This window comes from Aspergillus caelatus (assembly GCF_009193585.1).
Source record: "Aspergillus caelatus strain CBS 763.97 unplaced genomic scaffold BDV27scaffold_101, whole genome shotgun sequence".
NCBI lineage: Eukaryota > Fungi > Ascomycota > Eurotiomycetes > Eurotiales > Aspergillaceae > Aspergillus > Aspergillus caelatus.
The window spans coordinates 84,352-106,208 of NW_022475364.1; the positions used below are offsets into that span (position 1 = coordinate 84,352).

General features: G+C 48.9%; 9 protein-coding genes across 9 annotated transcripts; 4 read left to right on the forward strand and 5 right to left on the reverse strand.

Annotated features, from left to right (window-relative positions):
• Positions 1-456: 456 nt before the first annotated feature.
• BDV27DRAFT_129263 (uncharacterized protein) lies at positions 457-1,653 on the forward strand. The gene has a single exon (XM_032067153.1). The coding sequence runs from the start codon at positions 548-550 to the stop codon at positions 1,454-1,456; it is 909 nt and encodes a 302-aa protein (XP_031927025.1). The 5' UTR covers positions 457-547; the 3' UTR covers positions 1,457-1,653.
• Positions 1,654-1,988: 335 nt separating this feature from the next.
• On the reverse strand, positions 1,989-3,887 carry BDV27DRAFT_158332 (Zn(II)2Cys6 transcription factor; the record flags this gene model as incomplete). The annotated part of the gene is made up of 1 exon (XM_032072659.1): positions 1,989-3,887. The coding sequence occupies one exon, from the start codon at positions 3,885-3,887 to the stop codon at positions 1,989-1,991; it is 1,899 nt and encodes a 632-aa protein (XP_031927026.1).
• A 792-nt stretch (positions 3,888-4,679) lies between these two features.
• BDV27DRAFT_2763 (putative cysteine dioxygenase) lies at positions 4,680-5,743 on the forward strand. The gene is made up of 3 exons (XM_032076202.1): positions 4,680-4,993; positions 5,055-5,313; positions 5,366-5,743. The coding sequence occupies exons 1-3, from the start codon at positions 4,703-4,705 to the stop codon at positions 5,488-5,490; spliced, it is 675 nt and encodes a 224-aa protein (XP_031927027.1). The 5' UTR covers positions 4,680-4,702; the 3' UTR covers positions 5,491-5,743.
• Positions 5,744-6,721: 978 nt separating this feature from the next.
• BDV27DRAFT_129269 (MBL fold metallo-hydrolase) lies at positions 6,722-8,125 on the forward strand. The gene is made up of 5 exons (XM_032067154.1): positions 6,722-6,916; positions 6,965-6,995; positions 7,056-7,186; positions 7,260-7,518; positions 7,612-8,125. Exons 1-5 carry the CDS (start codon positions 6,750-6,752, stop codon positions 8,035-8,037), a joined length of 1,014 nt encoding a protein of 337 aa, XP_031927028.1. The 5' UTR covers positions 6,722-6,749; the 3' UTR covers positions 8,038-8,125.
• A 151-nt stretch (positions 8,126-8,276) lies between these two features.
• On the reverse strand, positions 8,277-9,755 carry BDV27DRAFT_165189 (putative oxalate/formate antiporter; the record flags this gene model as incomplete). The annotated part of the gene is made up of 3 exons (XM_032073857.1): positions 8,277-9,184; positions 9,238-9,330; positions 9,395-9,755. The coding sequence occupies 3 exons, from the start codon at positions 9,753-9,755 to the stop codon at positions 8,277-8,279; spliced, it is 1,362 nt and encodes a 453-aa protein (XP_031927029.1).
• An 888-nt stretch (positions 9,756-10,643) lies between these two features.
• On the forward strand, positions 10,644-13,019 carry BDV27DRAFT_165191 (Zn(II)2Cys6 transcription factor; the record flags this gene model as incomplete). The annotated part of the gene is made up of 4 exons (XM_032073858.1): positions 10,644-10,888; positions 10,960-11,045; positions 11,104-11,727; positions 11,785-13,019. 4 exons carry the CDS (start codon positions 10,644-10,646, stop codon positions 12,918-12,920), a joined length of 2,091 nt encoding a protein of 696 aa, XP_031927030.1. The 3' UTR covers positions 12,921-13,019.
• A 98-nt stretch (positions 13,020-13,117) lies between these two features.
• On the reverse strand, positions 13,118-15,170 carry BDV27DRAFT_165193 (general substrate transporter; the record flags this gene model as incomplete). The annotated part of the gene is made up of 7 exons (XM_032073859.1): positions 13,118-13,399; positions 13,457-13,557; positions 13,626-13,851; positions 13,907-13,989; positions 14,077-14,468; positions 14,536-14,689; positions 14,771-15,170. 7 exons carry the CDS (start codon positions 15,168-15,170, stop codon positions 13,118-13,120), a joined length of 1,638 nt encoding a protein of 545 aa, XP_031927031.1.
• A 117-nt stretch (positions 15,171-15,287) lies between these two features.
• On the reverse strand, positions 15,288-17,854 carry BDV27DRAFT_129275 (Zn(II)2Cys6 transcription factor). The gene is made up of 2 exons (XM_032067155.1): positions 17,650-17,854; positions 15,288-17,538 (listed from the first exon to the last, which is right to left on the reverse strand). The coding sequence occupies exons 1-2, from the start codon at positions 17,778-17,780 to the stop codon at positions 15,972-15,974; spliced, it is 1,698 nt and encodes a 565-aa protein (XP_031927032.1). The 5' UTR covers positions 17,781-17,854; the 3' UTR covers positions 15,288-15,971.
• Positions 17,855-20,222: 2,368 nt separating this feature from the next.
• BDV27DRAFT_165194 (putative epsilon-lactone hydrolase) lies at positions 20,223-21,573 on the reverse strand (the record flags this gene model as incomplete). The annotated part of the gene is made up of 5 exons (XM_032073860.1): positions 20,223-20,366; positions 20,425-21,008; positions 21,060-21,205; positions 21,304-21,451; positions 21,513-21,573. 5 exons carry the CDS (start codon positions 21,571-21,573, stop codon positions 20,223-20,225), a joined length of 1,083 nt encoding a protein of 360 aa, XP_031927033.1.
• Between the last annotated feature and the right edge of the window lie 284 nt (positions 21,574-21,857).

Here is a 21,857-nt window from a genome sequence, read left to right on the forward strand (position 1 = left end):
TCACACGGATTGCTAACCTTCCTTTTCTTTCACCAAGGGATTGCCTTGGATTAAAACAATGGCAACCTTCTTGATCCTTGCTGCGACCCTTTCGAGCGCCGGCATCTTTGCCTCACCAGTCCCAACCGAAGCACCGGTTAAGCAAACAGGCTACCCAGTTATCGTGGGGCAAAATGGCTATACCAGCGCTCCGTATCACGGTCCGTACACGGGTACGCCTACGACCACTGGCGCCGTGAAAGCGCCAGCAACGCTTGCTGCGTCAATCGAGCCCAAACCGCCAAACCCTACCGCGACGTACTACAATAGCCAGGGTGTGCCACTCAACCCGATGCCAGCCCCATATACCCCTGCTGGAGGGTTGGGCACAAATGGCACTGAGCCTCGCTACATGGTAGAGAGTGACTTTGACTTCGAGTCCATTGCCCTTGGTGTCTATCAGGAATACATTGAACTCGATCTCTTCCACGATAGCCTTGCTCGGTTTACCGATGAGGAGTTCCAGGAGGCTGGCCTGGGCCCCGAGGCCCGATCGCTTATCGAGTTCATGGCAGACCAGGAGGCCGGACACGCGACCTTGCTGAGCAACATGCTGGGAGAAGCCGCACCCAAGCAATGTGTGTACAACTATCCGTACAAGACTGTTCGCGAGTGGGTGGATTTCAATCAACGTGTCACACGTTACGGTGAATCTGGTGTCTGGGGTTTCATCTCCCATCTCGACTCGCGAGAGGTTGCCAACCTCCTGTCTCTCTCAATCTCCACCGAGGCTCGTCAACAATTGATCTTCCGACAGATGTCGGGCCTCTCCCCAATGAATGTTTGGTTCGAGAATGGATGGCCCCAGTCCTGGGCATGGACAATGCTGGCCCCCTATATCAGCTACTGCCCCGAGGGTACCACTCGTCTCGCGTGGCAAAACTTCCCAACTCTCCAAATCTTGAACAACCCGAACATCAACCGCGTTTCCCCGAATGACACACCAAATGACGGTAGCGAGACAGTGGGCAAGCGTATCACCGACCCATCAGTCTCAGATATTAGCAAGGACGAAAACTGCCTGAATCAGGACGCAATCGGTAAGAATTGTGCGCCCGCGATTGCCCACAATCGCTCGGAGCCTCTATCATACCCTGGTAAGCAGGTCTTTCTTGAATGGGAAGCGCCAGGCAAGAGCGTTGGACCGAACAACTCCTACATCACGACTACAGCTGCTGGTGAACCCAAGTTCGTGGGCTGGAGTTCCCAATTGAACTTGACCTACTCACCATTGACCGTGACGGGTGAAAACACTGGCTACACGTACCAACCGGAGGGTTTCGTGTATGATGATGATGGTATCATCAACGGCACCATGGCCATCATGCTGACCGATATTGACCTCTTCGTCACTCCGTTCAACCTGTCCATGCTTAATCCTCACATTGTCGCCCTCGGCTTGTACATGGCTGGTTAAGCGGAACTATGGAATGCAGTCCAACATCGTGGAAGGTAGTATGGCTCTGTCAGCCTCTTTTATGTAAGATGATTTCATCGGTAGCAATGTCGATGGCTTTTTTTTTTCTCAATCGCTGGGGAAATGTTTCTGATAGATTATGCTTTTTATAGAACTTGAAAATTGATGATAAAGGTGTTTATTGAGACTGCTTTTTTCATTCTGACATTCCTCTTTTGTAGAGTATGTAGGTTAGACATGAGCAAATAGCTCGTTAGACGGAGCGATGCAACTTGGTATATAAAAGTAGTGTATCATGACTGTCTTATGCCGCTGAGCAAAGTACTTTGGCAAATGGCAGAATAGCAGTTAATGCATACCCCGAGTTGTGTGTTTCAACTGGAACTTCTCAGGGGAGTGCCTTTCTACATATGTTGGTTCAGACGCAATGCTCTTTGCGGCTTAGCAGAGACAACGTAGACGGAACTCAGTAGCGTAAAGACTTTGCATTCCATACAATAAACAGGTGGTCCTCGACTCGAATCAATCAGGTCTAGCTGAGATCAAAATCCGCTAGACAGTTGAAGAATGAGGCATTGTAGCAGGTCGGATCGATGAACCCCGGAGCCAACTCCGGTATCATTAAACCTTGTCCTTCCGCAACGGTCACAGCGGGAGGTGCATTATGGCTGGTGCGCTCCACATCGTTCGAATCTTGAGATGTCGGGATCGACTTCAGTGGTTCAGCATTCCATTTCTCGATCGAATCCGAGAGAATGTCCGCTGCAGTGGATCGGACACAGTCATAGGCACATTCTGCGGAGCCCCAGGTTCGCTTTGTACTTTTCAGACACCCGAGAATGAGGGTAACGCGATTGCAATGGTGATCAAAACATTCTTCGGAGTGATTGATGGAAGTTGCGAGCTGGATCATACCACATAGAGCCAACGCGGGGATGACGAAAGGCGTGTGCTTTTGGATGTTGGGACAAATGGAAATGGAATCGGAGACACGCCGGGAGGCTTCAGTCGCCTTGATACTATGGACCAAGCGCGGAAAGGTAGACGAGAGGTGACAGGGTGCAGACGGCCAAAAGCAATCGTCGGGCTGTGTGAGGAGCGGCCGAAGATCGCTGCGCGGTAGATGCAGCAACATGGTGGCATACGCAATGATCAGATGGGCTTGGAAGATCATCTCATCCACATTACCGTACGAATCCACAATATCCAGTTTGCGGGAGGGTAGGTGGTTGACCCAGCTGACGAGAGCATTTTCAATGGCCTGGAGATGGTCGCGATGATAATCCCGCAGGCGATTCAAGACTAGGACGCGACACAGGATCGTTGCTGCCTCAATGCGGTAGCTGAAGGATGAAAAGGCAATTTCTTGGGCCGCAAACACCCTGCGTTTGAAATCCAGCATCTTGCGCGGCGACGGGATCTCTCCACATCCTGTGTATGCGGATTCATCGCAAGGCAAGCCGACCTCCGGAGCGACTGTAGTACATCGAAAGGTGATCGTTTTAAGCGGAACGGCCATGAATATATCCGTGATGTATAGCTCCCACCACGTTCTTCTCATGCTCTCGGCTTCAACAGATCTCTCGGGATGGGCCGATGATGCGAAATCACCTCGATGCATACCCAGCTCAAAGGCGGTCTCCGCACTTTGTGAGAACGCTTCCTGGGCCTTTTGTCGCTCGCCGCGGGCATACAGAGCAATGGAGTAGATCAACCAAGCCTGGACCAGGCACGGCGAGCGGTCCAGATTGGATTCCAGCGCGGCATCTACCTTGTCCTTCAGCAACTGGCGGGGCCCGGATGGCAAGTAATGAGACCCGACGAACTCCACCACCAGTTGAAGAAAGGGAGGGTAATCGCGATCCTTGTATAACGTGCTGGGGACCAATATAGGATGTGCGACATGAAAGTGCTCGTAATACAATCGAGCACAACGGTCATCTTCGTCCCATGACCTGCCTGGTGGTTCTAAGGGATCTGAACTGGTGTCATTCGGCGATAGGATTGCCGGCCACGGGACACCTACAAGGCCTGGACGGCTACTCCGCTGTAACGAGATATTGCTACTATCAGGCGTGTTCATCGGACCTGGCGCACTCGTTACTTGCAAAGGCAGTCCCGTCGCGTGGTGAGGCGTTTGGATGTTATTCCCAGTTCCATTCCTGGGGGAGTAATGGCTGGCACTGATACTAAACGCATCATCCAGTTTCGAAGCCGAGGGCCGATGTTGTTGTGGATGATGATACACAATGTCATGCCGTGGCTTTCGGCGTCCTCCCCGGCGAGAAGGAAGATATTGACAGACAAAGCCACCTTGGGTACAACGCGAGCAGGATGGTTGATTGGCATCACATTTGAGATGCTGTTTGCGGCATTCCGTGCAAGCAAGGGCGGCGAGGCCAGTTTGCCGGGTGGATCGTCTCGGGGTCATGTTGATCATGATAACGATGATATTAAAAAATTAATTAATTGTCGATCACCATCCTCTTACACGGATGACACAGCCTATGCGACGTTAACCCGTCATCATGCCATCCGGACAGTTAGGGTTGTAGTTGAAGATGTGACCTTTTTGAAGGGACGAGCCAACCATCGATTTTCTTTCTTTTTTCCCGTTGATTTTCTGTTGCGCTTTTGGTCTGTTTAGTCTCCCCAAGTATTACGCAAAGGGGATTAGTGGCGAGACAAAGATACCCTACAACCACCTCCAGATAGACGGAAAACACCAGAAACACAGGTGAAACTTGGAGTAGTTGGAACTATAATGTTATCCCTATAGAGAATCATGGGTATTAGCGTCTTGCCACGGCTCCCGTCGGGGGTCCGCGCCGTTGGAGCTCCTGTGACAATCGGCGATTACGATCTGTTCTTATCCTACCCGTTGAGGGAGCTACTCCAGATACCAGAACTATCGCTATGAACCCCATCCCTCTCGAATTGTTCTATTGCAGAAGATCGAGTTCTCTGATAGGATGCCTGGTCCACCGCCATTCGCTCAGCAGACTTATTTGCATCATCAGTGCCACTATAAAGAGCCAAGACGCGTGGATCCACCTTCAATCGGCGACTCGACTTGCCCCGTGAAAGCTGTCAATCGGCGATTGCGCTATCAGGGGGCGTTTAATGGTCATAATATGATCGCCGGATATGGCGGTCAATCAATCAATAAATATACTGGGCGTGCTCGAACACTCCTTGAAGTTTCTCAAAGTGCTACAATCACTCACTAGGATCCAAGAAGTAATCATGTTGGCTTCCGCTATACAATTGCCTCTCCCGTTGCCGCACGGCCCGTCGCTATGCGATCACCGTTTCTTACCTCCCACGTATGATTTACAAGATCTCGTCCATGATATCAAGGCCTACCTCGGCGATTCCTCGGGGATCGATTCATCAGACATAGACCATGAGCACTTGATAGCGCTGGCGCAGAAATATGTCTCAAATCCGAACGATTGGCTGCGGTTCTTCTACAACGATCCGAGTAAGAACTATACCCGCAATGCCATCGAAAACATCAACCGCAAGGCAAACATTGTATGTTCACCGTTCCCCTGACTTTACGAGGGTCTTGAAGACCGTGACTGACCTGTCCCAGCTGCTGCTGGTATGGAATCCAGGCAAAGGCTCTCCCATCCACGACCATGCCAATGCCCATTGCATCATGAAAGTCTTGGCTGGCGAATTGACCGAAACGGTCTACCATCCTCCCAACAGCGAAGGCGACGAGACAAGCCCGCTCCAGCTCAAACACCAAAAGCGATACCAGGCGGACCAAGTGACATACATCTCAGATGATATTGGTTTACATCGGGTCCATAACCCAAGTCCTAATCAAGTTGCAGTTTCCCTTCACAGTATGTATTAATCAAACTCTACCCAACCAGTTGTGATACTCACCACTCTTAGTCTACACCCCTCCTAATGCCGCCGATTATGGCTATCACATCTTCGATGGGGCCACAGGAAAGGCCAGCTTTGTATCCCAAGCACACGCTCATTCGAATACTGAGAAGCCTGCTGGTCAGGCCTGACACACGAACGTCCTGGATTAGTTGTCGTCAACCGATAACCAAGCCGAAGGGTCAGGTACCCTTTTCATTTTCAATTTTCTGTCAGAATTCTCCATAGCTCATATCATATATCCCTAGCGTTGCTCTGTTTCTGTTTCTTCTTTTGCTTTCGGTTAACTGTGTTTATTATCGCACAATGTGCTCAGAAGCGATATATCCCATATTCTAGTGTTAATTAATGCCACATCAATCCAATCATTGATTACTGAACACATTACTATTGACACTAAGCTCTTCTCTGGTTAGAAGCAACAACCCCCTTAACAAAAAGGGGGGGGGGGAAATGACAGAACTCTTCCAACAAGTTCCTACCGTGGCCGAATAACACCACGGATAACGAGGAAAACAATTTTAATATAAGATGTTTGATCTGGACCAAAGCTCTAGATGAGATTTTACCTTTATGCCTATTTATTGAGATGTTCATCTTATTTTCAAAATTGACTAGTAATTTTGTTCTATTCGGTTTAGACTAGAAGTGAAGGACCATAGTGAATTGATGTCTACAGTGGAGTATATAGGAAACCCTGCATATTACAGGTGCGTATGATGAGTTGACCCAAGCAGCTGGAGCGTAACCGACGACCCGGGAGGAAGATGTATCTCAGTCGCGAAAATTATTGAGCAAGCATCAAAAAGACCTGCAGTTCGAATGGCATGGTACATATAACTAGCATGGCATTATTGGTGGAATATCAGTAAGCATTCCAGCAATTAGCTTCGATTCTACAGTAGCAACATTTCGGGCGAAGACAGTAGGTTGTAGATTATACCCGCGATACTGTAATCTCCGGTGAATGCATGCGTCTTTTATCTTTAAGACTTCAATTTGATATCCAATAAAACGATATAATGGCGACACAGAGTGAGTATTGAACAAAAACCAAGCCAAACGATACTACATGCCAGGAAGGTATTCGCCGACATAGATTGCATCGAGGTCTTCAACAATGATGTTGGGAAAACAAGACGAGTAGCCACAGCGTGACAACACAGTGCTTAGTAGCACTAAGTAATATAATGCCTTGAATGAAGATTCTACGTGAACTATGTTCCTGATTCTATCTCTTAGGGTTTTTCGATGTTTCCCGTGGAGTGATGTGCAGATGATGTCATGCCTACAAGTTGCTATTTCTTTGCCTCAGCCTGGAAGATACTTCACATTATAAACCCATTCTAATTGACTTGTTGATGAAAAGTGACTGGGTAAATCTACTACAATGCACCACTTGACTGTCGACCTTCGCGACACCGAAGCCCCAACCCGCGATGCGCCGGGAGATGTGCCTTCTAGCCTTCCGCCTGCAAAGGATAGCAAGCAGCATCCACGCCAGGGAGGTGACGAAAACGCGTCAGTGTACTTCATCGGGACAGCTACAACTATCATGTAGGCTAAAGTTCGATTTGTATTGGTCTTTAAGCTGATAACGAGCAGAGAATGGGAAGGGTTGCGGGTTATGACTGATGTTGGTTCTCTACCAAGACCATGGGGCTAAACATACATGAGTGATGCTGATCAAATAAAGCCAAATTTCCTTCATGCAGGAGACCATGTCCATCTCGGTCCGGGCGTGTCGAGTGCACGCAGAACCAATCCTGCTGTAGACTTGCACGAACTACCACGGGTTGACGTGGTTCTCCTTTCTCATTATCATGGGTACGCCAGTCTCAGTGAACAGCATCTCGCTAGTTCTTTGAAAGTGTGGAGTATACTGGCTTACATCGCGAAGCGATCACTTTGATCAAAAAGTCGAGTCCTCACTTCGTCGCAACCTGCCGATTATCACAACTCCACATGCGAAATCGACATTGACGTCCAAGGGCGAAGACTCATTCACGGAGGTGTATGATCTTGAGCCCTTCCAAGAGGCTATCATAGATATCACAGGAAATACTTCAAAGAAACAAGCCCGCATGAGAGTGACGGGAATGCCCGGGAAGCATGTTCCAACGGGGGTCATTGAGAAACTGAACGATCTAGTGTCTGCTGTATACCTCTCCATCGCTTCCAACCTTTTGCCACAGCACACAGAAGATCAAGATCCTTGAGTATATTTGCCAGGGGCTAATGAAGCAATATAGATTCCCCCAACGAATGGCTGGATGGTTGAGCTAGGCTACAGTGACGGCTCCTCAACTACCGATCTCACGGTCGGATATCGCATTTACATCTCCGGCGACACACTACTGGTAGATGACTTAAAAGAGATTCCCAGGCGCTACGGTGATCAGAAAATCGACTTGATGTTGGCGCATCTTGGTGGAACCACTGTGCCCTCACCGGCATTGGGCCCATTGGCGATGATGGTGACGATGGATGCGAAACAGGGAGTTCAGCTAATGCAGCTGATACGACCTGATGTGACCATTCCAATCCATTATGATGATTATGAAGTGTTCGCCAGTTCGTTGGAGGATTTCAGAAAACAGGTCGAAGAGGCTGGATTGGGCAGTGGGGTGGTCTATCTAGACCGTGGAGAGGAGTATCGGTTTCGCGTGAGAGCTTGATGTTTCATGACTTTCTTGCAATTCCGTAGAAATGAGCTCATGTGTCTGGATTTATTGTTAATTGGCGCGTCCATTTACGTACTTCGCGGAATTGTTGGTAAACTGGCTCGGATCGAAGAACGAGTCGAGTCATATATGATATTAACTCCAATTCTAAACAGCTATGTAGTCGTCGAGTCTAGTCCAAGCTAGTTCTATAATCCATATTCGTATTCATATCCATTATTCATCAGTAATTTTCAAAACTTGACCTTCCATCCCCAGCCACCCGCAACCCCCCTGGCGACCGCGAACGCAACAGCCGAGGCCAGATATAAAACCCCGCCGAAGATGATCAGCCCCCAATACTCGCCTCCATTGCTTTCTTGGATCGCACCCGCAAGGGGAATGCCAATCAATGTGCCAACACTGACAAGCGTGAAAGTGGTCCCATTCCGCTTTCCATAATCCTCGGTGCGGCAGACCTGCGAGATACACACAGGCGTCAAGCTGATCGCTGCCCCACTCCAGAACCCGAACAGTACGGCATATGCAATGATGGCACCTTCATTAGTACCCGCTTTATACCAGAGCGCAAGCGTACAGATTGCGCAGATAACTGCCGTCATAGTCATCACGTTGAATCGGCCCATTCGGTCGGCCAGGATTCCTGGGAACGCTCGTCCCGGGATAGCCCCTGCATTTAGGAACACGGATAGCTTGTATGCCATAGACTGTTCCAATCCGGCGTACAACCCATAAGAAACAATGTACGTGTATGGGATAAAGACAGCAAACTCGACTAGCCAGACGGCCAGTGTGGTCAATGCATATTTCGGCTCCAAGAGGGCTTTCAGGTCGATTGCCATACCGGCCTTCTGGTTGGGGGGTAATCGCGTCTTGAGTAATAAGCAAGCTAGAACACACAAGACGAAGCAGATGATTCCGATGATTCGCATGGCCCAGGCGAAGCCGAGCGTCGGGCCAATGTATAGAATGATTAAAGGGAAGAAGACACCACCAAGACCGCCAGCTGTGCAAGCAATACCGGTTGCAAGGCCGCGACGTACGTCGAACCAGTGGCCGACGGCAGAGATGGCTGGGGTGAACAGGCAGCAAGAAGAGATACCACCAAGAACGCTGAAGGACAAGAATATTTGGTAGTATTCTGATGGAAGATTAGCGAGGCTTCTCTTGCGCTTGGCAGGACCTGACACGTACCAGTACTTGCACTGAAGAAAAAGACGGATAGAACTATACCAATGGATCCTGGTAGCACCACTGGTAGCACTCCTCGACTATCAAAGATAGGCCCTGTAAAATACTCCCATTTAGCACTCTACACCATGCCGTCCGAATATATATGCATTGTTCATACCAACTTGAGCACCTCCGAAATAGAGGAAAAAGCTAAAGGCACCAAAGATCCATCCCAAACTTGAAGACGAATACTGCGCCAGTTGATGATCCGCTGTCCAAGCATGGAGGACTCCGATAGTATTCAACAGACCCATAGATGGCACCATGGCACACCAGGAGCCCAGTACGACGAGCCATGCGCGGAGACCGCCTTCCGGATATTTTGCATCTTGATGGTGTTCACAAGGATCTGGCCTTGTATTTTCAACGACATTTGAGATCGCACTACGAAGTGTTTTCAGGGACTTGCGCCCCGTTACATTCTCAGTGGCATGTTCATTACTGACATGCTGACAGGCATTTAACTCGGTGTCAGCCATTTATCACCAGGCAGGATGCAACAAACGGCACTTAGCAGTCCAATAGGAAGCGAAAGGCGAGGTGAAATAACCGGGTCAGAGCCCGGACTGCAGACACGGAGCCAATTGTGGATTTAAAGGCCTTTAGTTAAGAACAGAGCAGATGTAAAACACTTGGCAGCCCCAAAATACTCAATCTCTAGTGGGGACAGAATTTGACAGAGAAGGGCTCGTCAGGCACACGTGATACCGATGGGCTCCACCTTCCTTGATCTTTGGGGTTTGGAAATTTGGAGATAGGTGTAGAACAGTCAATAATGCATCATGCTTGGGTAGCTTTATGAATTATGTTGTCGCCATGCTTCCACGGAGTGATGCCATGCACCTGTTGGGCTGAAATACATCTTAAATCTTCTCGCAGAAAGAAGCCCACCGAGTAGGGTAGGTCAGTTTATATATTCCTGTTCCTATTGTTGAAGCAGGCCACTGGTAGATACTAATCCTGCAAGGTAAAAATAGATCGTACCATTAGAGATGTAGCAAGCTTAGCATAGCAGCATGTTATACAGTATTACCCACAATGAAAAGAGATGGAGATATATGGAAATACTACCATCGTGTTTCTCGTTTCCTTCACCACCTCAGGCTGAGAGGCAGGTGACGCTAACCACATCCAGAGACAAAAGTACTTGAGTCACTCGCCTGCTGGTTCCATCATTTCTGCGCTAATCTATCTTCGGATTAGACCGCCGGAGTATCTCCGGCGGAAATTACATGTGACCTAGACAGGCGGAGAGCTCCGGCAGAATCCGCCTCGTTGTATCCTTACTAAGTAATACTAGTTACATGCAGATTTACTTCGACCAGTACTTCTACATCACGAAAACCCTTTTTTATCTAGAGCGCATCATGGACATAGATGCTGCAATAGATTTATCTCAGATGCGGTCAAGGTCGCAAAGTCATGATGACCTCGCTCCGAGAGCAACGGCAAACACTATCACCCCTAGACAACCTGGGAGTCGTCGACGGGCAGCCTGCCAGACATGTAGGAAAAGAAAGGTCCGCTGTAACAATGCTAGACCAGCATGTGGTTTTTGCCAACACAATGGTATGAACTGCGTCTACGTTGAGCGTGGAGAACCAACAAAGGAGTATGTACTGTAGAACTCACACCTTTCCATTCAATCTAAACCGACTATGACGGCATTGCTAATGAGAACAGGGACCGGGATCTGGGAGAGGTGATCGAGCGATTAGATAATCTGGCCTATGCAGTCGAGAACATTCACTCGTATCTCTCCTCCACGGGTCAGTTGTTTTCAATGATTTGTTCCTGCCCATACATGGTGTACTGACCGGAGCTCAGGGACCCCGATGTCCAGTGGGCGGTCCACCGCCCCGCAGCAAACGGGAGGACAGTTGGACATTCCAGTGGAAGACACAGAGCCATACAAGGACTATCTACAAATTCCTTCTAGCCGCGGTAGTGCTGACACGGTTCTCACATGGCCGATTTTCCGTGGACGATTTCGCGAAAATGCTTTAATCACGACCTTATTCCAGTCGTCACACGGGGCGGAGAACTCTGCCATCGAGACATGGGTTGTGCCCGATGGGTTCCAACCAACAGATGAGGAGCGTATCCCAGCCCTGGTAGATCAATTCATTCAGAATGTGCACACGAAGAATCCGATATTGGACCTGGAAGCCCTGATTCGTTGGGGCCGGCATGCTGCGGAGTTTGGACTCCGATGGGATGCCCAGTCCTGTCTTGTCCTGCTAGCGTGTGCACTTGGGTGTGTCTCTCAGGCTTTCACACTTTCTATGAAAGGACCTGGCCGAGAAGAAAGAACAACACACGCCTCTGATGAAAAGTCCTCGTTTGCGTCGGGGTTGAAAGAAGGTGAAACATTCTTTGTGATGGCTTGTCGAAGGATTGGCCTTCTACGGTACTCCGTGCTTGGGGCTCAATGCCACTTCTTCGCAGGAGGTATGTAAATTCAGCAAACTGATTTCTTTGTTTTAGTAGATGTTGATCGTTGTCTAGTTTACCTGATGTATACGTTTCGTCCGCTGGCGGCTTGGAATCATTTCTACCAAGCCTCAACCTTTTACCGACTACGGTTAAGAATGATTGATGGTCTGAACATTGACGACGATCTCTCGGCGGACGAAGCGGTACAGCACGGGACCTCGGTGTCGCGACACATGGAACAGAGCTTATATTGGTCTTGTTTCAAATCCGAGGTCGAGATACGAGTCGAGCTCCCATTGCCACAGTCGGCAATTGCCGAGTATGAATACCCAGCGCTGTTCCCAACTCCGCCGAACCTCTCAGAGGACTACCCGGAAGGCGGATCACACGGTGCTGGATGGTCAACGTCTTGGAATTCGTCCCGGCCAACAAGCAGTTACCAGAGTAATCGAGCCCAGACATCATTTGGCGTGCGAAATCACATAATGCAGCTCTTTGATGAAGAACAAAGCTGGTACTACTACCTGACTGAAGTGGCGCTCAGACGGATTGGAAACCGTGTGCTCAATGCCTTCTACCGAAAGGGACAATCTATGTGGTCGGACATCAGGCCTTTCATCCCTCTGGCACTAGAGTTTGAAACACAAATCGATGCATGGTCCGCTAACCTTCCTCCAGGGTTGCGGCACTACAAGGACAATGAAAGCAGTGGTCAAACTAGAAATAGCTTCTCTGAGATGCAGGACTCAATATCGCTCGAACTCAGTTGGGCAATCGCCAACCGATTGTTGGAGATTCGCTTATGGCTTTATCAGCCCTTTTTGTATTTCGTCATCCATCATCCAGTTAACACTGGACAGGAGGCTCGAGGAACTCGAAGCTCATCATTTACTGGCGAGGAGTTATCAACTATCGCTATCCTAGTCCAATCCGGGATGCACTGTGCCCTGAAGATTCTAGAAGCAAGATGTCTGCGCCACCGCCATCATGGGATTTGGTTCGACCTTCGCGCCCTGGTGACAAGCTCTCTAATCGTGATTGCTGCCATAAAAAGCGGTAACCTTGACGTGCCGGGGATCGACAGTCCTATGGAATTAAAGAGCCATTTCGAAGGCACGCTACAAGCGCTTAGTTACTGGGAAGATGAGGCTCCAGATATCAAGAAGGCTCGCTGTATCTTGGCCGGGTTGCTTACGGAGATGGGATAATCATCATCACGGTGAATGTGCAGCCAATTGCGCCATCTTCATGCATATCTTAAATGCCTGATGATTTTTGGAATTCCCGAACTTATCATATGGAGTATATACATTATTCACATGAGCTCATCAATGGCCGATCATGGCTGGTATCCGTTCTCTCGGCAGGCCTCTCAGACAGAAAATTGTTCGGTTGTAGCTTTATCCTAGTCCTCAATCGCCTTGGCCTTCTCTGTGTCTGAGAGACCACGGGCTCGGGTTGCTTGCGTCAGCTCAGGGTTATTTTCCACCAGAGTCTGGAAGTTTCGCTCGGCATCCCACACCCAAAGGCTGTCGGCTGCGAACAGCAGATCTATTTGTTCCAACGTGCGCTGGTTTGACTCGGGGTATAAAGCCCACACCATCGGGATCGTAATAACATTGGCGATCCCGAAAATATATAGGGTCTTCTCGCCGATAGAATCAAACATAATGGGGCAGAGGAGGGTCTAAAAAGGTTGCAAAATTAGTGCCCGAACAGGCGTCAACTATCGGTCAGCACATACCAGCCAGCCATTTCCAATACTCCATCCCACTACACCCCATGCATTTCCTTTGGCACGAACCGAGAGTGGGAAGATTTCTGCAGGATACAGCCACGGAACGGCTGCAACAATGTGATTAGTATCTTGAGATGCTCGCCATACAGAAGTGTGAATGAGCGTGTTCACTTACTGAGCCATGTCGCTCCAAATACAGAAGTAAAAATAAAGACCATAGAGGCTGCAGCAGCACCATAGGATGAAGCCTTGCTGGTATCTCCTGCAGCGTTTGCCTGCTTACAGAGATATGAGAAGCCTCCAGCAAGGAACATTGCAATACCCTGTCCGACGGAGCCCCAGTACAAGGTCCAGCGACGGCCAATCCGGTCCAAGGTAAAGACACAGACTAAAGTTGAGAACTGCGAGTGACATGAGTAAATGGCTATCAACAATGTTTCCCCAAACAGTTCTTACCATGTAGAAGACATTGTTCAGACCGCTCACCCACTGGCTTTTCTCGGTGTCAAAGCCAGCCATTCGGAAGATGACAGGGGCATCTGCTTACAGTCAGTCTCTTCTCATTATTGCTCCACGTTGCAGGCATTCTGGTCCTAGCTATGCTAGCATCATATGAGGCCACTCACAAACTGTTACTCCAGCAATCCCCACCCATTCCTGCATGATTTGCAACCATACAACCAGCTGCACCCGGCGACCGATGTGAAGGTTGCCCGAACCCCTCCCGGTGATCATGGAGAAGTATGAGGTGCTGTACTTCTGAGCCTTTTCAAGTTCAGCCACGTTGCAGATATCCCGGAATTCAGCCTCCGCCTTGTCCCCATCCTCGGGGCCTGTTCCACGCAATCGACCGAGAATGTAGCGTGCTTCCTCCTCGCGACCAACCTTGACCAACCATCTCGGAGACTCGGGGAAGAACCAGACGAGGCCGAGCAATAGGAATAGGAGAATGATTTGGAATGCAATGGGAAATCGCCAACGTATGGCCGAACGTCCTTCGTCGATGAAAGAAAGGCCGCTAGGGGATGGTATTAGCACGAAGTCGGTCCGATATGCTGTAAGGGACCTGTAGTCAGACGACTTACAATTCTAACCAATACGCAACCACGACACCGAAGATGTTCAATGTGAATTCGATTGCGATGAATTGACCCCGAGATGTGTGCTCGGCTGTTTCTGTTGCCCACACAGGAACAATTGCATTTAAAACGCCAGTGCCAATTCCATTAATCAACCGAGCTAATCATCATCGTGTTTCATCAGTTCTGCCAAGCAAGAAATACTATGTCCAAGATTACCATAGGCTCGGGCAGGACATACCGCAGATGATCCATTGATGATTCATGGCCGAGCACTGTAGTGCAGCACCAACAATGGCCCATACCGAGCCAACTGCAATACTCTTCAACCGTCCTATTCTTTCGCCAATCCAGCCCCCGAAAAGAGCACCGACCAGGGTACCTAAGTAATACACGGAGACAATGCCACCTTGGAGCAGACTGTGGGTGACAACGGGGACATTCGTGTCCCCGTTTATATTCGCTCCATAGCCTATTCCCATGAGTTCGAGATAATCGCTGGAGTTGTTCACTCCCCCCATCATCCCTTGGTCATAGCCAAAGAAGAATATAGCCAAGGCAGCCACGCAGTTGATGGCGACCAGCAGTTTCCGCTTCTCCAACTTGTGGGCTACATTCCACCTATGGATTTGGTTCGCCATGATGGTTAGGCAGATGGGCGACTAGGATATAAATCCCAGTAAAAAAAGAAAAGAAAAACTAGGATGATAGGAAGGTCTGCAAGTAGTAGAGAGATAAGATATGATCCATTGTATTTTCGGGGGTTATTGAAACTTTTATACATTCTTGACGGCTGTACCCCAGATCAAGTTTGTTGAACCCCAGCGTGGGGAATCCGGGGAGAAACGCCTTCACGCAGTTTACAGTCACAATTCTTTAACTACTGACGGACTTCACGCCGTGTTCTCCGTTATTCCGCACGTGTTCTCCACTTGGACCCAGCCAACTAATTCTAGCCCGTTCTAGTTTACGAAGTTCCAGTCTTCGAGGGCACGTGCCGGTAGAAACGCCGTTCTCGCCCGCGCACACGCCCTAATGCCGGCTCCACACCAGAACACTGTTAGGACAATGTCATTGGGGATAAACTCGTCACGGTTTCCCCATTCACCCTTTATCGTGATGGGCGACAGAATAGATTGACTTCGACGGATGCCACAGACCCACCAGGGAGTCGAATATCAACCCAAAGTGGGTATGTAATGCTGTTGTCCGTAGCGGAAGACCACCTAGGGTTGGCAGGGGAGACATAGCAGACTGTCGTGAGCTATGGCGAAATGATATCCTCGTCGCCTCAACGCTCTCATGGGTGTCTTCAACGATGAATTCCATGCCATGTCTATCTGAGGTGTGTGTTTGTGTGTCGCCCGTTGTTATGCTCACTATATCATCAACGAAAACCCCAATCCTTCCTTTTAATACTGTGATTTGATCCACCGGTACCATCAGAAGGGCAGTATTTCCGTCTCCCAGGGATCGCGCCTACCGACATTTTGCGTTGAGCTACCACCCTGAGATCGACGATACCACAACCGGATTCCGGACCCGTCAGACAAGGCACCCGCACGCATTGCACATATACGCGCACGCTCAGGAACCAGTTCACCCGGTGTAAGACCCTCCGATTCAATAGCAATCATCCGACTCACAACAAAAGCCGTTCCAGAGCTTGTCCAGGCCCCCTCTTGAAGCTGCCATCTTTGCAATAACCGCACCGCTTCTCTCCGAATATGCCAATCGCGGCACCGGAACGCACAAAGGTAAAGGGGAGGGATCATACCCATCCCGACGGAGAATGTTGGTATGGGGGTCTGACTGAAATCGGAAGAGAGGACAGAATTGGCGAGCTGGACCACACGCTGGAAGTTTGATGTGAAGGAGTCAAACCTGCTTTCTCCCTCATCCTGCCTACTATCTGTCGAGACTCGGATGAAGATGATCTCGGTCCACAAGTCGAGGGCCGCGAGTGTATGACGTTCTCTCGGTGACAATCCAGCTTTCTTGCGAGTGAGCGATGCCGTTAATTCTGTCTTCCAAAGCTGGAGCTTCTGCAAAATCGCGTCCTGGTGTTCATCAAGGATCTCCCGAGCAAGGGCCATCTTACTGTTCTCAGGATCGTTCTCGCAGACGAGCCACGCAAGACCAATCAAGAGGTTACATGCGTCCCTGAGGGAATGTACAGGCTTGCGCCAAACCGGGTTGCCGAGAGCCATAGAATGAACGATGGAGTGCTCATGCTGCAAGGTAGCTGCCTCAGGCTCCCGGAGACTCGCCCAGTGCAGCTCTAAATGGTAGAATACATCCGTCAACGCTGGCCCATACTCCACCAGGCCCTTTTTAGTATTGCTTAAATACGTCTCCTGGAGGAGACGGGTGCCATGCCGTAGATGACAACTGGCTGCGTCGGTGTCTCCTTGGAGGAATGCAAATGAGACGAAAAGAACGCAAGTGACCAACGTAATAAGCACATGGGAATTCTGCCGGCAGCCGACATTCTGCAGCCTTTGCTGCAGAGAAACAATAGCTTTATTACATTGTCGAAGAGGGAACAAGTGAGGATCAATTTGATTTCCCGAATTCTGTGAAGACTGTATTGTGTCGAAACTTCGATGGAGGGCACTGATGGCAATGATCGCATGACGGACAGCCGGCTCCTCCTCACTAACCTGATGAACCATTCGATGCCAAAATTCGAGTGGAAAGTAGCCTGAGCATTGCGCAGCCGTGCTGGTGCGAAAGAAACCCAGATACCAACGTTCAGACAGCGACAGATCCGTCTGGCTCGGATCGACTAATAGGCGGGAAATCCAGGCACCGCCTTCCTTCGCCACAGTGAGTTGTTTCTGCTGAACTTCGATTTCTCTCTTGCATGGGACGTCAATGGTAGCTTTAGTAGTTTTCCAGGCTCGAGTTCTTCGATCGATGGTGTCCTGATAGCCGCCGCACTCGCGCCCTGCGTTGGTACAGGTGCGACAATACGGGCGAGCCTCGTCACATTTCTTACGCCGGGACCTATCAAACTGGGAATTAGTACATACATAATTGCCTATCCAATGTTCCCAGGTCAGGGGCAGCCGGAGCGATAACCTAATTGGATTATCGCGCGTCGTTGGGCGACCTTACTTGCAGGTAACACAGCCAGTGCGTACCTTGGGACGGCTCGCCCGTGACCGTCGCTCCATCGGTGGTGTGTGCAGAGGGTCCATTTTTAAATCTTCTTGGGCCTCTTCCAGATCTCGCATGTACAGGTGCATTGCGTAACTGACGGGTTGGAGCAGTGAAACACGAGGGTGCGTGCGGCGGTTCTGCCGAGAGGAGTGGAGACTGCCATCGAACTATCGTCGAAGATCGGCGTTTTCGCTTAACTTCATTGGTCCAGAGGCTCGGACGAGGAAATCTTTGGTCGGTTCTCGGTTGGTCGGCGTATATGCAGCCCATCCTTTTAAGAGCTGCGTGGCCTATTGTGTACGTATCCTCAATCGGTAGCCTGGTGTGAATGGGCTGAGCTGGTAACAAAGTGACTATCGCAGTAACCATTTTGATTGATCGCGAATTGAGTACCTGAATGATCGTCCTTCTGTATCCCTTTCTTCCTATCCGCAATAAAACTTCTCTCGAGCCTCTTCTCTGACGAGACCAATCAGTTAAGATCAGCGTCAGTGCATGTCCTGCTGCCTGTTGGAGCATAATCCGTAGCCTAATAGTAGTAGCACCTGCTTTTAGATTACAGTGACAAGAAACGCAACAGAGATAATCACTTACACACTTCGCGCAGCCGATGCTTGGGCCAGCCTCAGTGTAAGAAGCGGCGAATTGACACCCCTGCTTGCCACCCTTCACGAAAGGACAATCGTTACCAGCTAGTGTACTGTTTGTACTGTTAGAGACTGGCGGTTGCTGTTTGTTTGGGGTACATATATAATCAGCTAAACAAATCCAAAAATCTCCTCTGGAGTTCCACGGGCAGAAGAAGCAACGTACAAATGAGATAGCATAGTCATTGGAGAATCGCCTTATGTCCAGGATGTCGGTGACTGCGCTGCGGGGGATAGTGACATTGCACGCCTGTCCAATCCGCTTAAAACCAAGTTAAATAATTTCTTCTGTATCCTTTCCACAGCTCCCACAGCCGAAGCCGCCGAAATTATCCTCTTTGATGAATTTGAATCCATCACATCCCCACCCCTGTGCCAATGAGACAGAGCCGAAAATGAAAGGGAGGATGGCCAAGGAAAGACGCATGGTGGCAAGATGGAGGTGGAAAGTGGATGTGGGAGGGAGAGAGACGATGAGATTGGAGTCATCGGCTCATTCTCTGATATATAGTTACCAGAGGGGAAATTACTTCCAAAAAGCTCCTCGGTTCCGAAACTCCATTTCTTTTCTCTACTATTGAATTTATTCCAGTGGATTTGTGGGTAGGACTGGACGATCTATGATGCAAATCTATGTCCGATTCCCTTTAACAAGTGATGATGCTATCGCGATCTTCAGAAAGAACCTGCGGTGTACGAAGAAATTAAATAGACAGTTTAAAAAAGCTCTCCACCCGGGACATTATTGAACTTAATATAGTATGGATCAGTAACCGGTCTGCGGGGGGGTGGGTCGATCTGTTCTGGCATAAGGATCTCGGGGCTTTGGTATGTCCAGTTATGAAGTTATTATCACTCGACTACGATGGAGAGACACCAACCACCACCACACTACTACCTTTATATACCAATAGATGAGAACCTGAGAGAGAGAGAGAGAGAGAGAGAGAGAGAGAGAAAGGTAGCTATTTACCAACCACAGTTGAAATAGAGTACAGAAACCTTGACAAAAGGGCAGGATCTCGACAAGCTGCAATGTACCTACGTATTGAGATAGGGTGTGTTCGTATATCGCTTCCTTCTAGAAAATTTGCCAGCTACACAATATACGGAGTATTCTGTGTACAAAAATATACTACGTATGTGCAAAAGTAATTGAACCCCTTGCCACAGTGATTCCGACAGCTCCACCCACGGTCTCTAGGCACATTATTGGGCAAGCCACGATGATCCCTGATGATCATTATTTCGGTGGTGCGGCTGAACTTCAGCATTGGTGGCATTCGGCCGAAGCTACCATGAAGTCTTCCGATACTTATCTATAAAAACAAACAGAGATCTGCATCAGACTACGAAGTAGTTCACGTATCCTGTAAGCGAGCTTCAGTGGAAAGGCCTTTTTAATTCTGGTATACAAGTCGGAAAAGAACTCCGTCAGAACTATCCATCATCCCCCTCGTTGGTGGAAGGCAAAACCCGTGCCAGAAATGCCACATTGTAACAATTACATGTCGAAAATGAGGATCTGTGAAATGAACGCTGAAATTGACCACCATTGGGGGTAGTTAACAGTCTCATTTCCACTTATAACTCTCACCTTCTGGCTGCCGCTCTAACCCCACGTCACGTGCTTGGAGAATATCAGAATAAAAATACCTGGCATACATCAATAATACAACGCCCAATAAAAGAATGAATGAAAGTCTGGATTCCTGAATAATGTCATTCGAGAAGGACATGTATAGTATGCTATCGCATCGTGCATCATTTCCTCCATACCCACGCAGTTCGGAATATGTAACTCATACATGGTATCAAGCCCATGGCTTTGGCTTTCAGATATATTGTGTGACTTTTAAGTAAGCAATTGAACATGCATACTTACATACGTAGCCGCTCAATAAGCCAGGCCTTCAAAGTAAGACCCTGTTCGGTTTCATTCGTCTCGGCAAACAACGGCCAAATAAGAGGTGCAACGTGACACTCATTCTGACCAACAATCAAAGTCGTTTCAGGTTTCACCTCCTGCAAGTCATTAGCGCTGCCAATAAGTTGCATCAAGGTTAGGTCTCATATGACATACGCTGAATTTCTTGAACCACGCCTCAATAGAATCCAGGAGCATCTCATCGCCTCCTGCAAGAACGAGAGTGTGCTCCACTTGGGCGTCTTGCCACCAGGTTTCAGGCGCCTCGAGTGCTTCAACATAATAGTTCGTTGATCTCCCATGCAAATATCCCTGTTTCCATCGTTCTAGCACTTTCTGGTCGTCAATGTCTTTATGCTCGTTGAGCTTCATGGTAGGCCAATCCTGGCGGAAGGAGAGCCAAGGTGACAGAAGAACGATTGCTTTGAGCGGAGCACTGATTTTCAGTGCCGGCGCATCTTCAGATGGATGAGACAAGTGGGACAGAAGTGCAAGACACAAATTTGCTCCTGCGGAATCGCCAGCAAGGATAATCTCCGATGGGGATCGTCCAAGTTCTTCAATGACATACCGTAGAGCTTCGACTGCCTCGCAAAATTGTGTTGGATATGTAGCGTGTGGTGCCAAGGTATAGGTCACATTGAGCCAGCCGGTACTGATACTCTCATCGGCAAGTGCCCTTGCCACGCCAGGCCAAAACTCGAGATACGATTCAGTTGCATCCATGGCAAATCCTCCACCTGTGTCATTGCCCTTAGCATCATTTTCGGGGGTTCGAATTTAGTGCTTACCGTGAAAGTTGATCACAACGTATTTCGCAGTTGGTGAACCAAGCCAGAACCCTTTCAGGCCGCGCTCATTGGAAACGAAGTTAGGCTTGACTCCGATCTTTCCACAATACTCTAGGTAGAGCTGGTCATAGGACTTGAAAATATATCTATTCCCCCCTTGTCAGCGTCCACACGGCCCTTCAAGATTGTAGCTTGTACGAACTGGAGCTGTAGCGGACTGAATCTACTAGTAAGCTGTAGATACTGGTAAGCATTCGATTCATGTAAAATCATGTCTTTGATAGGAGAAGCTACTTTTTTGACTGTGGCTTGTATGACATGGTGATGATAGCTATCTGCCCCGGATGGACCACGAAAAGGGCCGAATATAGCAGCAGATACAATTGTTGCCCCTTTATGACAATATTCAAATGAGTGTCAAAGACACGAAAAACATTGATGGGTATGACTTACCTACAGAGACCCAGCCTAGCCAGGTATCGATCGTTTCCCATATTCCCAACTTATGTTTCATCATTGGCTATTTGCAATTAATGCTTGCGGAATTTACGATGGTCATTTCAAACTCCATATTCTTTAAGTACTTGCTACGATTTCTACATTGAGCACACATGCTGCACGGCTTGATTAGTATTCAGCTCTACTACCGAGGTATAATGCTAGCTTCGCTTCGCTCAACTGCGCGATAACTGATCATTTAGTTGTGGAAAAGTAAGGTTCATGTGAACCTCGAGGAACATTTTATCAATATGGGGTTGAGACATTCTACCGAGGACACGTAGATTATGTTCGTAGACG